Source organism: Strigops habroptila, chromosome 2 (genome assembly GCF_004027225.2).
Source record: "Strigops habroptila isolate Jane chromosome 2, bStrHab1.2.pri, whole genome shotgun sequence".
Taxonomy (NCBI): Eukaryota; Metazoa; Chordata; class Aves; order Psittaciformes; family Psittacidae; genus Strigops; species Strigops habroptila.
Window position 1 is genome coordinate 30,634,771 of NC_044278.2, and position 12,824 is coordinate 30,647,594.

A 12,824-nucleotide genomic window follows, 5' to 3' on the forward strand; every position below is an offset into this window, starting at 1 on the left:
GTAGTAGAAATTGAACTTACATGTGAGGAGAAGAATCTTTTCATAGTTAAGAACTGAAATATGAATTCTTTAAAATACAAATCTTTACAGATCTTTAAAATGCAATTTCTTTAAAATACAGTCAAGTTTCACTTGGTTGCTTGAAATTAGACAAGTTAAACATTTTGCAGTCTGCAGCCAGTTATTTTGGGCTTGCCCAATAATAAATAAATCCTTTTCTTGTGAATGTTTCTTTTGCTTAATTTGATTGTTATTTAGTTGGTATGTCAAATTTTGCTTCCAGTCAGAAAACAGTGTGATTCTTAGCAGCAGCAGATAAACACTACTTCTTGTCATTGGTAACTTCTTCACCCACTGTATTTTTCTGAATTTTGTCTCCAGGCAAAAGCTGTATTACTAAAGTTGCTTTGGAAGATTGTAATTTAGTTGAAGAATTTAAAGCTGTGACCTGTGAAAACTGTAGGAAGGTGAGAGAAGATATAAGAATGTGTTTGTCCTTTTCACTTTCCGTTGTTATCTTTTGAGGGGTTTTAATGATCAAAGATTATGAAAATGACCAAATGATTAAAGATGAAGGTAAGTAATTGTCCTGACATAAATAGTTACCTTGAGACATCCTCATCTAATAAACAACAAATTAGTTGTTTATGTTGCTGGTGTACATTGGGGAGTGTTCCCTTCCTCAACCCCCAAAAAGCTCAAGGAAATGCAGTTAATGTTGATAGAAGATTTTCAACTTGATCCTTTTAATATAGAAATAAGATGCTCTCAAATTCTTTGCTATGTGTTCCTTTAGTTTAGATGTGTGGGATTTTTTTCTGCAGAAGTCTAGTTAATTCCTGTGTCTTCCTTGCTACAATTCCGTAGTTCAGGAGCTGCACTGAAAGGCATCAAGTAAGGAACTGTGTGCATTGTGCTGTACTTGGCCTATTTTCCTATTTGACACATTCTCACTTTTGATGATGACTATACCATGGAAGCCAGGAGACCTTCTGAGTTAGTCCTGCTTTTTAATTATTGTTCATTGTATTCTTGTCTGAAAAAATTTTCACTCATACACTTTTAAGCTTATTAATTGCAATGAATTAAAAGTATTAAATTACAACTAATAGTGCATACATAGCATTCTGTTTCTATAAGCATGAAAACTGAGGTGTCTCTTGTCAGTTTTCTTCTCATTGCAGATGAGTTTAGCTACAGTGGTTACTGAATTGTTTTTTCTTGATTTCACAGAACAGTGAATCTATGAAACAGAAGGGAAACGAGGAGTTTTCCCAAGGAAACTTTGATCGTGCTATAATATCATATACTAAAGCCATAGAATTTTGGTAAGAACTAACTAACTGGTTAACTAGATTGTGTTATATAATATGTATTCAGCTTATTCAGATTTATCCTGATTTTTGTATAGTTTTGCATAAGCCACTTGGAGGCCAAATGATAGTTGGTTTTTTGTTGGGTTTTTTTTCTTTTAAATTAGGTATCTAACACATTTTTTGTTCTATTTTATTTCTTGTTACTAATGATTGTTTGCACTCGTACTACCCCAAAAGTCCTAGTAAGGCTTAAAGCTGGTTTAAAAGAGCTAACAGTAAGTATAGTAAACCTAGGAAAGGAAATAAGTCGTTATCTGGTGTGAACAGCTGTTGTTGGCATCATCCTTCCTAAATACTCTTCCAGCAGAACCATATGGCCAACTCTTGCAAATGTGTATCATTTCAGCTATGACACAGAACAAGTGAACAAGAACAAATATTTATTTTTAGGTGTGGTCTTGGCAACTGTGCATGCAAAAGGCTTAATTTCCTTTTGTGAGTCTTTTTTAATTTCTTCTTAAAAGTCATTTGCTGAAAGACTTTGGAGACTTTCCTGGGCTCTGTAAAGGGGCAGGGAGACAGAGAGTAAATGAGAATTTGTCATATGCACGTAGAGCACTTGCCCCTTTCCTATAGTCCGCATAGGATGTCAAGTAGTTACGGAATGCAGGTTTGAAGTATATCACTACTTGTGTTGTAGTTGTGCAGATGCTGCTTTTACAAGTTCTGGTGTCCATGAAATGTGGTGAAATTCATAAAGTCCCGCCTTTCATAAAATTTGATTGTGGAGACTTTTTTTTTTTTTCATTTTGAACTCTGTAACTTTATAATTGTGCGGTTGAAAGGATTAGCATTTTGCTGATCCTTGCTTCAGATTTTATGTCACATAGTAGGATACATTTCAATCCCAAATGCAAGCTGATTTCAGCCTCCTTGAAAAGTTGGGTTGGCTGACTTGAGTCAAGTGACTGTATCTGGGATCATGGAGCAGGCTAAGAAGGCTTTGCTCAGGATAGCTGGTGAGGGGAAGGGATGAACAGAATTCAGTGGAAGAACAAAGGAAATCCCATGGTTTGGAAAGAGCAAAGGAAGTTTCCTGGTTTCCAGGGGCTGTAGAGCTTGAGCTATTGTGACAGCTATTTGTTAAAAATTGTTCTTTGTCCTTAAGACCCTCCTGGAAGGTGAAGGGATGTCTAGCAGCTAGGGGATCCTTCTTCATCTGCTCTGTGCACTGTCTTCCCTTTCTCACTCTCCCAGTGTGAACTGACTTTCTTCTGCTTCATCATCATATTCCATCCCTAACTAGCTGCATCTTCCCTTGGTCTTCTTTCAAGTGGTTGCTGGATTACATTTATTGGTTCCCCCCTTTCATTCTTCATTAGGTACACTGGGGGTGATTCTTTAACTCTTTAGAACCACTGCTTAGTCTGCTCAGCCGGCCAGTCAAGTTGGCTTTTCCATGCTTCGTGCCCTTTTTTTGTGCCCCCCACCCTCTCCCCCCCCCGCCTTCACCCTCCCCCCCTTTAGTCTGAAAGTGACTCGAATTGGTTGGAAGTCACATTAGTGGGACCAAATATTATGAATTAGTGCATAATTAAAACTAATATTCTCAGTGACTTGTAAATCAATGGGACTGTTCAAGGAAATTTGTATATAATTGTTGATGCTAGAGTGCTTGCAGACAGTTATTGTGAAAACCTACTTTATTTTCTCCTAAAGATTTTCCATGGTAACATACATTACTAACTCTTCATAATTTTCTTTTTTAAGTCCTGCAAACCATCTTCTGTATGGAAACCGAGCTCTTTGTTTAATTCTCACACAGCAGTACAAGTAAGTAACCCCTTGAGTGTAACTTGACATGTTGTGGTGATCCTGCAGTTAAAAACTGTTAATAGACTTAGGAAAATAATATTCTTAAAACTTGTGTATATAATAATGGTGATATTACTAGCTCAGAAAACTGACATTAAGAAAAATAAGTAATATTAGATGTATCTTCTGGCAGTATGTAATACCACTTAAAATTAGTGTGTGTGTGTGGCTTGTACAACAAGAAAAAAAAAAATCTCAGTACCAGTGAGTATTGTGATTTTTATTAAACCTTTTGAAGAAAAGATCATTGTGAGTATGTGGGTTATTTTTCTTAAGCCAGTTGTTAAGCTAAAAATCTTGTTTATGGGCAAGGTGGATGTATACCTTTTATGTAAAGCCAACCCAAGAATTTATTGTTAGTATAACTGAAGTCTTAAAGGTCTAATTATTATTAGCCCTGATCTGATTGTTGAAAAGAAAAGAAAAAATATTAATGTAATTAAAATTGGTATCCACATGATTCTTAGTTTTTGCCCATTTTCCTGGTGTTATCCTCACCTCTTCCACTGCTCCTCTGGATAGGTACCAAAGTCAGCAGTTCCATTGCTGTAGCAGGAGGGTTAGAAATCTGCAGGTGGGCAGAGCCCTTCTTCATGAGAAATGTGATGTTCATGCTGATAGCTTCTTCTTTCTCACTCTAGGATCCATTTGGGGTCGCTTTTGCGTTTACTAATGTGTTATTACACCTTTACTCTGTTGGTCTGTGGCACCCTGTTATATCTGAGTTTACTACACATAGTACTTCTTATGGATATTGCTTTTTGTTATCCTTTAAGTCATATTGTCCAGTTTTGGCATGTCTTTGACCATTGGTGAATTGTTTATAGCCATGGGGTCTCCAGTGCCAAGATTGTGCCTCATTTCTTGTCATCTCCTGCCTATACTCCTTTGTTGCATGCTGTGTCTCCACTTCTCAAGGCCTCTGCTGTCATATCAAGGTTGTATTTGTTTACAGGACATCATTTTTCTGGAGTCATAAATACCTCATTCTGTATAGATAGCAGTAACAAGCACTTACTCCAGCTAAATCTATGGTTGTATCACACAAAGACAAACAAGTAGATCAAATTAGCCATACACACGTACTCAATTAGAGAAGATGATGTCACACTTAAGAAAGCTGCAGGCAGGTGAAACTGCAGTTGAGGCTGAGCAAGGCCAAGAAGCGCCAGTCCTGAGGTTTTGCAAACTCAGTACTGAGCTTAGATCATGTTATCAGTGGTGGCAATACTGTGCTATGGGACTAGGCAGTTAACAGTGTTCTCCAGATTGTCTGCTGGAGCGTTGAAGGCTTTATCCGAAGCGTGTGTATTCCTCCCATTTTCAGAGCCTCATGAGAGGCAATGATCATGTTCCCTCCCAGACTTTGCTACGGGACAGGAGCTTTCCCTGCAGCTTGGCCTCATGTCTGGATGTTTGAACAGTGCTCCACACGGGCACGTGTCCTAGCACTGTGCCGGGCTGTCGAAAGGTGGCACTGGAGGAAAGACTGGGTGGGTGAAAACAAGGCACAACAACATACGCTAGAGAAAAAGTCAGATGCTTCAGTTTTTTTCTAATCTCTTCAACTGCTTTTATAATCCCTTACTATCTTGAGGTTCTGTACCCCACTATCTTTCACTCAAGCATTTTTTTCCTTTTGTTTGCTTCCCTTGCAATACGAATATGGTGCAGTTTCTCCCACTGTAATCACTAGTTCTGTTGTGGTTTTTTCCTTCTTACTAATTTTTTAAAATTAGTACATCTCTAAATTCTACCATTACTACCTTGTCTTGAAATTATTGTCTCTTTCAGGCTTTCCTTGAGTATCCAGCTTTCATTACATCTCATTGTCCTCCTTCAGATCCCTCTGTACAAGCTTTCCTGCTATAGTGCTTACAAAAACCGGAGGTAGTGACAAGGCAATTTATGGAGACTTTTGTGTGAAACAAGTGTGGTTTGTTTGGTTTTTTTCCCCGTATTCCTTCCCTTTGTGGAGGTAAAATAGTTAATGCCTCAGGCTTTTGCAAGCCTCTCAAATTAGGTCTCACTGCAGACATTTTGTAAAGGCCTCACTGAGTCAGCATGACCCAGCTATCAAAGGAGTGAGATTATTTGTAAGCTTTCTCATCTGAAGTAATCCATGTGTAACCACTCTTGTAATTTACTGCATCCTGCTGATCTGACACATACCTTTAGTTCAGCGAAGAATGAGTGGTATATACCAAGGGTATATAAACTCTTCAACTATCCGCTTCGCGCAGCTTTGATATCAGCAGAGGCCATCACTGGTGCTCTGTGTTCTCTCCTGTAGCCGTAGGGCTAGTCTGCTTCTCTTCTGACCAAAACTAATTCTGGTTATTCCACGACACCTTGTATATAAAAAGTCAGTCAAGCATGTTTTTCGGGCTTCAGTTGTTATGAGTCTTGGAGGTTACTGTCTTTCAGTGCTCAGTAGTTAATACTTGCACCTTCAAATCTCTAGCTGTGATTATCTAACTACTCTCTAATGTGATTTTTGTCAAAATATTTAGGTTTGGTATTCAGAGTTTTTATTAAGGCTTTGCTTTTTAAAGGAACATTTTGTTATAACCCAGTTAAGGGGTGGGTACATATGCAGAAATGCTGGAAAACATAGTAGGCAGGATGAGGGAATAAATATCTGATGGGTGAAATAGTTTAGACTGTAACATCTTAACCCAGGTAAGTTTCAGCTAAGAAGTGTTGTCTGACCATGCCTTCTCACAGGTGAATGAACTGTTCTTTTATTCACTTGTGTTTTTATAGTGTCTTGTACATCTTGTCTGTGGATTTTTCTGAAGTATAAGTAATAAATATCTCTTCTTTTTCCCTCCTTTCTCTAAGGAAAGCCCTTGCTGATGGAAAAAGAGCCATTGTTTTGAAGCCTAATTGGCCAAAGGTTAGTTTCATATACATTTCAAAATTGTCTTTTGTTGGTACTGTAAACTACTACAAGAACCCAGAGTCTTAGTTACAGCTTTGGCCCAGGTAGATGTGACATGTTCTCATCTGCATTCAACACAGTAAATGTAAATGACAGTCAAATGAATGCAGTACATTGTGGACTAAGAATTCTGCTTCAGTCAGCCAAGTACGTAGCTTGCTTGTATTTTTATATTAAAAATATTGTTTTGACATGCTTGTCGGTGTTGTTACATGGTGTTCTGCATTTGTAAAAAAAACATTCATTACAATTGTGAGTAGCTATGTTATCACAATGCTTTAAAAAGAATATACCTAGTCCTTACAAGAAAAAAAATCCTGGTTAATGACCAACATGTATTTCCCAATATTCTGGGCCTAAAGAGGAGTAAATAAAAGGATAGTTACAGAATTGCAAAGTAGTAGTTGAGATTAGGGGAAAATTCAAATTTGCTCTTTTCCAAAGCTGGAGGCTAGATGCTACTTCCAGTCAATTCTCTTTCTGTTTCAGTGTTCTGAGTAGTTGAAAACTTTGATTATTCATCATATGACCTGAAATAGATGGAGTATATAACTTCTGAGTATGTAAAATTTTACCTTGTCTATTGCAGCTGGTTTGGATATAAACTTTTTTCTTACTTGTGTGAAAGAATGCTTGAAATTCAAACTTCTGTCCATGTAGGGTCACTACCATTTCTGTAAGGCACTATCATTGCTGGGGGAACACGAACTGGCTTTGAAAGCCAATGAGAGGGCTCAGGAGCTATGCAAGAATATTCTTGGTGGACTTAAGGATCTTATGCAACAAAATGAGAAGTTAAAGAAGACATTGGAAGATATCAATGGTAACCTTTTCTGATTTCAAGATCTACCTTTAACATAGCAAAATCCCTTCATCGGTAACTTTCCTTTGAAACTACCTAATAAATGTTTTTTTCCCCCTTCCTATATAATTTTCTATAGCTATCAAACAACATAAATGGAAACCAAAGAAGTCACTTCTTGAGAAAAAGTAAGTAATTGCCAAGTTTTGTTTCCTTTTTCAAAATTAGTAATTCTTAATATAAGTAATATATAGCATATATATTGTTTAAATTTTGTTATCTATGAGTAAATAAAAATGGAAGGAATAAACTTACCAAAAATGCAATCAAAGCATAGCCTGGGAGTAAAGAGATCTTCTGGGACCTAAATAAGCTATCTTGAGACGTGTTCCACTTTCAAGCAGTTTCCTTCAGCATTAAGCTTGACAAAGATTGGAAATCATAGAATCATAGAAAGGTTGGGGTTGGAAGAGACCTTAAAGATCATCTAGTTCCAACCCCCTGCCATGGGCAGGGACACCTTCCATTTAGACCAGGCTGCTCAGAGCCTCATGCAGCCTAGCCTTGAACACTTCCAGGGATGAGGGCATCCACAACTTCTTGGGACAGCCTGTTCCAGTGCCTCACTACTCTCATAATGAAAATTTTTTCCTAGTATCTAATCTAAATATCCCCTCTTTCAATTTAAAGCCATTCCCCCTTGTCCTATCACTACATGTCCTTGTAAAAAGTCCTTCTCCAGTTACATTTTCAGGGGGACTTTTTGTCCTGCCAACTTGAAGTACTTTGCTGTTGGGGAAATTTGGTGCCTGAAAATGTCAGGACAGTCAGGCCAGTCAGGCCCACCTTTTTGTGTTAACTTTGCTATATAAAGTTTGCTAGGGTAAGCTGACTTGAGGAACTGAATGCTAGCAAATGCATTTGGCAATGGTACAAATGAATGTGTATTCTAGTTTGTAGGAACTTGGTTTTGCCACATTTGTTTTGTGCTTTTGCCTTGCCCAGAGAGAAGGGAGTAAGAGAGATTCCATATTCACAGATTCAGCTAAGTTACCATATATGCTGTAACTTTTGTATTAAACATTTCTCTGAAAAATCTTCTTAATTTTTATTGATCTACTTGTAGTGATGGGCTGTCATTCAAAAACAGTACAGTAATCAAACTACTAAACAGCTTTTTATAAACCTGAAAATTCCGGAGGAGCTTAGTTTTGTTTTCCTTCTATATTGCACAAATGAAATGTGGCTTTGGGCAAGATTTTTCATTAATTACCCAAATTACTTATTTTTTATAAAGTGCAGCAATTCAGTTCCTATCCCTTTTCTAGAAAATGGTGCGCTTTTTTTTGATGTTATATTTTGCATAGCTTTGGACTGTGCAATTTGAAGTTATAAAATATGGCTGTTTGATCAAATCCTTTAAATATGTTTATGCCATTACACTTGTATGAGGGTTAGACTTTATATGGTTTTGGTTTTTTTCATTAAACATGTGTGGTATGTGTCTTAAATATGGGGAAAAGACATCAACATTGGAAGAACTAGGATTCTCTCTTTTTGCGTATCAGAGACTACAGTTCTTCAGAATTTAATTTAATAATTTCTCAAGAACAAAAAGAAATAGAAAAATACAGAAAGAGAACCGAGTCTGATCCTAAAGATCATCATTGTCATCAAAGCCATAATACTAGGGTAAGTTACGCTACAGCTGGCATTACAAAACTAACAGTGTGTTGATTTTCATTGTCCTGGAATGTGTTGTTTAATGGTGTGGCTGAAATTTTGCAGCCACTGTGTTTTAATAATTGTCTGCTTTCTCGGCCAAGTGCATTTGTCCTGTAATATTTAAATACCAAGTCTGTATTCAGAACTTTGGGTTTGAAAGGAGGTGGGAGGTGGTTGCTTGAATGAGAAGGTGAAGGCCGTATGTTAAAAGGAGGAGAGAGGTCTCTTTGGGCTTATTGAAAATAAGACTGAAGTCATGTCTGATTTGATAGACTGTCCAGTCCTGCCTGTCAATGTGCATTCAGATGTGGGTTTCCCGTTGGCTTTAGGAGAGGATTCAGTTAATGTGTACTGGTGTTACAGGGTTCAGTGCAAGCTGCTTTAGCCAAGTTAGCAAAAGCCCTGTGTATGGATTATACTGGAGTGTTGTTTTGCACTGACACTGTGATGTTAATGTATTTGCATGGTTATAGACCATTACTTTTGCGCTCTGTAAACAGCAGAAATATTCTGTTAGATTATTTTTATTAACTTATATGGTGAGGAAGGCTTAAAACAGAGAGAGAAGCTGTCACAGGGGAGATTCAAACTGCTTAAAGAACCGCTGCCAAAAGTAGCAGCAACAGTGGTTTTATTGAAGCAAGATGTTGTAAAAGTGAGGCTTAACAAAGTCTGATGGCAAGGTTCAGTCTATTATGCTACTGCACAGAGGATATAATAATCATTCAAAGCTACCAATACAGGAACTTAATGCCCTGTGATATGAGGTCATGTGCAATATCAATCATTTACCAAAGATCTGCAGTTGGTAAGGGGTCTCTCAACCACAAGCAGTAACCTGGAGAGGCATCACCGCCATGCTGCCAGCTACTTAACAGGGAGAACTTACAAAAAGCTCACTCATGTATGTGGAATAAAGTGGTTGGCTTGTGGTCAAATTACGTGTGATGGAGAAGAGACTCCTTGTAGCCACAGGTTCCTTTGTTCCTTGACCAAATTAGTTTTGGAAGAACCAACTTCTATTTATGTATTAATCGCACGATCAGTGTTCCTGTTTCCAAGTTCATACACATCAAAGCTCACTATGTCACCCTGTCCCTTTGGGTTTTCAAAGAACAGGTTGAACTAGAGAAGTTCATGGCCTAGTCACAGCCTAGTCCTTTTCTTCCTTTGGAGCCTGAACCAAACTATCAGGAGTCAAGTGCATCACAGAAGCTTAACAGAGTTAACTTTATTCTCTGTTCATGGATTACTTTTGTTTCTGAAAAATAATTACACTAAAGATCCGTGTTAGTGAAGGATGATCAAAGAAATACAGCAGAAAAAAAAAAAAAAGCCTCTAATTCTGACTATTAGGTTGTTTTACTGTTGAAAGGGCAATGGCATGCAATGTTGTTGTGGTTTAACCCCGGAAGGCAGCTCAGCCCCACACAGCTGCTTGCTCACTCCCCTTAGCAAGATAGGGGAAAAAATCCTAAGTGTAAAAGTGAGAAAACTCGTCTTTATCAGTTAAGATAGTTTAATGGGCAAAACAAAAGCTGCATACACAAGCAAAGCAAAACAAGGAGTTCATTCCCCCAGCTTTTGTTGCTGCTCATGAGGTCATATAGTCTGGGATATCCCTTTGGTCGGTTGGAGTCAGCTATCCTGGCTGTGTCCCTTCCCAACTTCTCATGTACCTCCAGCCTACTCTCTGGCGGGGGCGCAGCATTTGAAACAGAAAAGATGCAGTGCGGGCACTGCTCAGCATTAGCTAAAACATCCCTGCGTTATCAACACTTTTAATCACACATCCAAAATACAGCACCATACAAACTGCTATGAGGAAAATTAACTTTATCCCAGCCCAAAGCAGTATGCATTTTTTTATTCCTTAAAAAACAAACACCCCCAAAAAGTGGAAAGTTGGGGGTTTTGTTGATACTTACCTTGTTTTAGGTGGGCTTCATTACTGGATGTCACTGGAATGTCCCAGCTGTTGCTGTCTTAGTGCCTGTCTTATGGCCAGTATCATGGGGAGCCTGTAAACCATTCCTGTGCTTAAATTTTCCTGAGCGGTTTGCTTTACTAGACAAATGCAGACTGACAGTCCTGCAGTAACAGCGTGGAATTAAAAATTGAATAATCAACCTCCAGTTTGCATACAGGCAGTTCTCTTTCACACTAATTCTTAGTTTAAAGAAACATTTGTGCCTCTTTCTGGTTGTCTTTAGCATTGTTATTGTAAGATAATTAATAAATTGTTATATTTTAGCCGATAAAATGTGTTATAAATAAGCTATTTAATATAGAAAACAGGATAAGTAACGTGAACGTAGTAGCGAGGTCAAAACAATTTAGCACAGGAGAAAAAAAACATTCAGGTTTCACAGGAGGGTGGGGCAGCAAAAAAACCCAGATAACTCGTTAGTGGGGAAAACGAAACCAATGTCCAAGGGAAAAGGGAAGGAAATGAAAGTTACAACTTCTTAAAAAAGAAAGCTGTTTACAGAACGCACAAGGAGCGCTTGAAGATTTCTGACTGTCTTATGAAAGCTTTCATCTGCTTTTATGCTATGAAAATCTTCATAATGTAAGTCTGTAAATTTATCTGCCTTGAGGATGAATATTACTGCGAAAAAGGCTAGTATTTGTCACACTAGCAGATAACAAACTGAAATGAATCTGGGGAAAAAAGTGTAGGTGTATGAATGCACTTTGATTAACGAAATTATTTTTCTTTACTTCTTGATTGGGGACATAACATACTGTATTATCATTGTGATTTCTTTGGTTAAACGTTAACATCTTAGTTCTTTGTTTAAATTTAGAGTGCTATCTATTTGCTTTTTGTTATCGGTGTAAAACCAAGCTATTGTATTTGTCATTAGGTGACTGACATTCAAAGAACAGAAAGCAAAGGTTGGTCTCTGGAGTTCCCACCAAGTGAGTATGCTTTTGCTATTTATCAAGTCTGAATTGGTTCCTTCTTTGCTGTTGCCATTATTAATAAGAAAAAGTGTATCTAGGGTTATTTTCACAACAGTAAGCTGTTACGTTTCACTTCTTTTCCTGTTAGCATGCTGTTACTTTGATACTATGTTCTCTCCTGTACTTGTCTTTCATGCCTTTTTAGTTTGAATCTACTTTACATGGGTGAATTCAGAATTGAAACTGGAAGCAAAAGGTAGAATGCTGAGTCACAGGCTAGAAATGCTTTCTGTCCTTCTGAGACAGGTACACGGGATCTAAAAGAATCTAAATTTAAGAGAAGTGGGTACTTTCAATATTCGTAATTCATTTATGATTACTAAGAGCTCCATATAGATCCTTAAGAAAATAATCCTGCAGTTAGAGAGGAAGGAGGCCACAAAATATTTGTCAGAGAGGATTTTGAGCTACTGACTTAAAGAGGTACAAGTTGGTGTGATTTATTGTTCATGTTTGGGGTTTTTTAATGAATTAAAAGAAAAACAAAACAAAAAAACAACCAACCAAAAAAACCCACCACGCAATCCTGTTAGAGAGAATTTACCCTCTGCCAAATCTCCCACAGTGCCAGAGTTACTTTTCTGTGGTGAAAGTGAAGTGCAAACAGTTCTAATCTTCAAAGTGGTAAAGGTCAGCAGCAACACACCCATAAAGCAGCCTCCCCAATCTCCGATTGCAAACACAGGATTATGAGCAATATCTCTGCTCCAGTGGATTGCTAGGGGCACTTGGTGTGCAGCACACCTGGTGGCAAGACCAAATCACACAAATGGCTTTTGAATGCAGGTAGGAGTTTTGCTGCCCTTTTGGTTCCGCTAACAGCACTGGGATTTGAATTGTACTTCTCATGAGTAATGTGGGCAGTGTCCTGCTGCCCTTATTGAATGAGGAACCAGGGTGCTGGCGATCTGTCTGCACTGCTGATACTGGTGAAGGGGCAGGATATCAGAAGGATAGCTAATTTTTGGGGGAAGAGGGATAATGAAAGGCTGAATGTTGAGAGAGAACTGAAAATTCTTCTGGGCTAAAGAGATCAGAGGACTTTGAAATGTTGTGTGGAACATGGTAATTTCAAAAAACCCTGCTCATTCCAGTTTTCTTTCTTCTGTTCTTCCTTTCTCCTTCTGCTCTGCCCCTCACTCTTACTATTGCAGACAGAGTGGGAGATAGATATACTTCAGACAAAGTTGTC

The 12,824-nt window shown here is 38.0% G+C and overlaps 1 protein-coding gene across 7 annotated transcripts in view; it reads left to right on the plus strand.

Moving 5' to 3' along the window:
• TTC3 (tetratricopeptide repeat domain 3) overlaps positions 1-12,824 on the plus strand; it is a 64,087-nt gene that overhangs the window by 8,621 nt on the left and 42,642 nt on the right. For all 7 annotated transcript variants that reach the window (XR_003989431.1, XM_030471938.1, XM_030471914.1 and 4 more), the window contains 8 exons: positions 382-467; positions 1,234-1,328; positions 3,087-3,149; positions 6,036-6,090; positions 6,796-6,958; positions 7,077-7,125; positions 8,506-8,629; positions 11,533-11,587. Coding sequence is in view for 6 of the 7 variants with exons in the window: in XM_030471938.1 (XP_030327798.1) it covers positions 382-467; positions 1,234-1,328; positions 3,087-3,149; positions 6,036-6,090; positions 6,796-6,958; positions 7,077-7,125; positions 8,506-8,629; positions 11,533-11,587 (690 nt within the window). In the remaining variant the exon portion in view is untranslated. The remainder of the gene's footprint in view (positions 1-381; positions 468-1,233; positions 1,329-3,086; positions 3,150-6,035; positions 6,091-6,795; positions 6,959-7,076; positions 7,126-8,505; positions 8,630-11,532; positions 11,588-12,824) is intronic.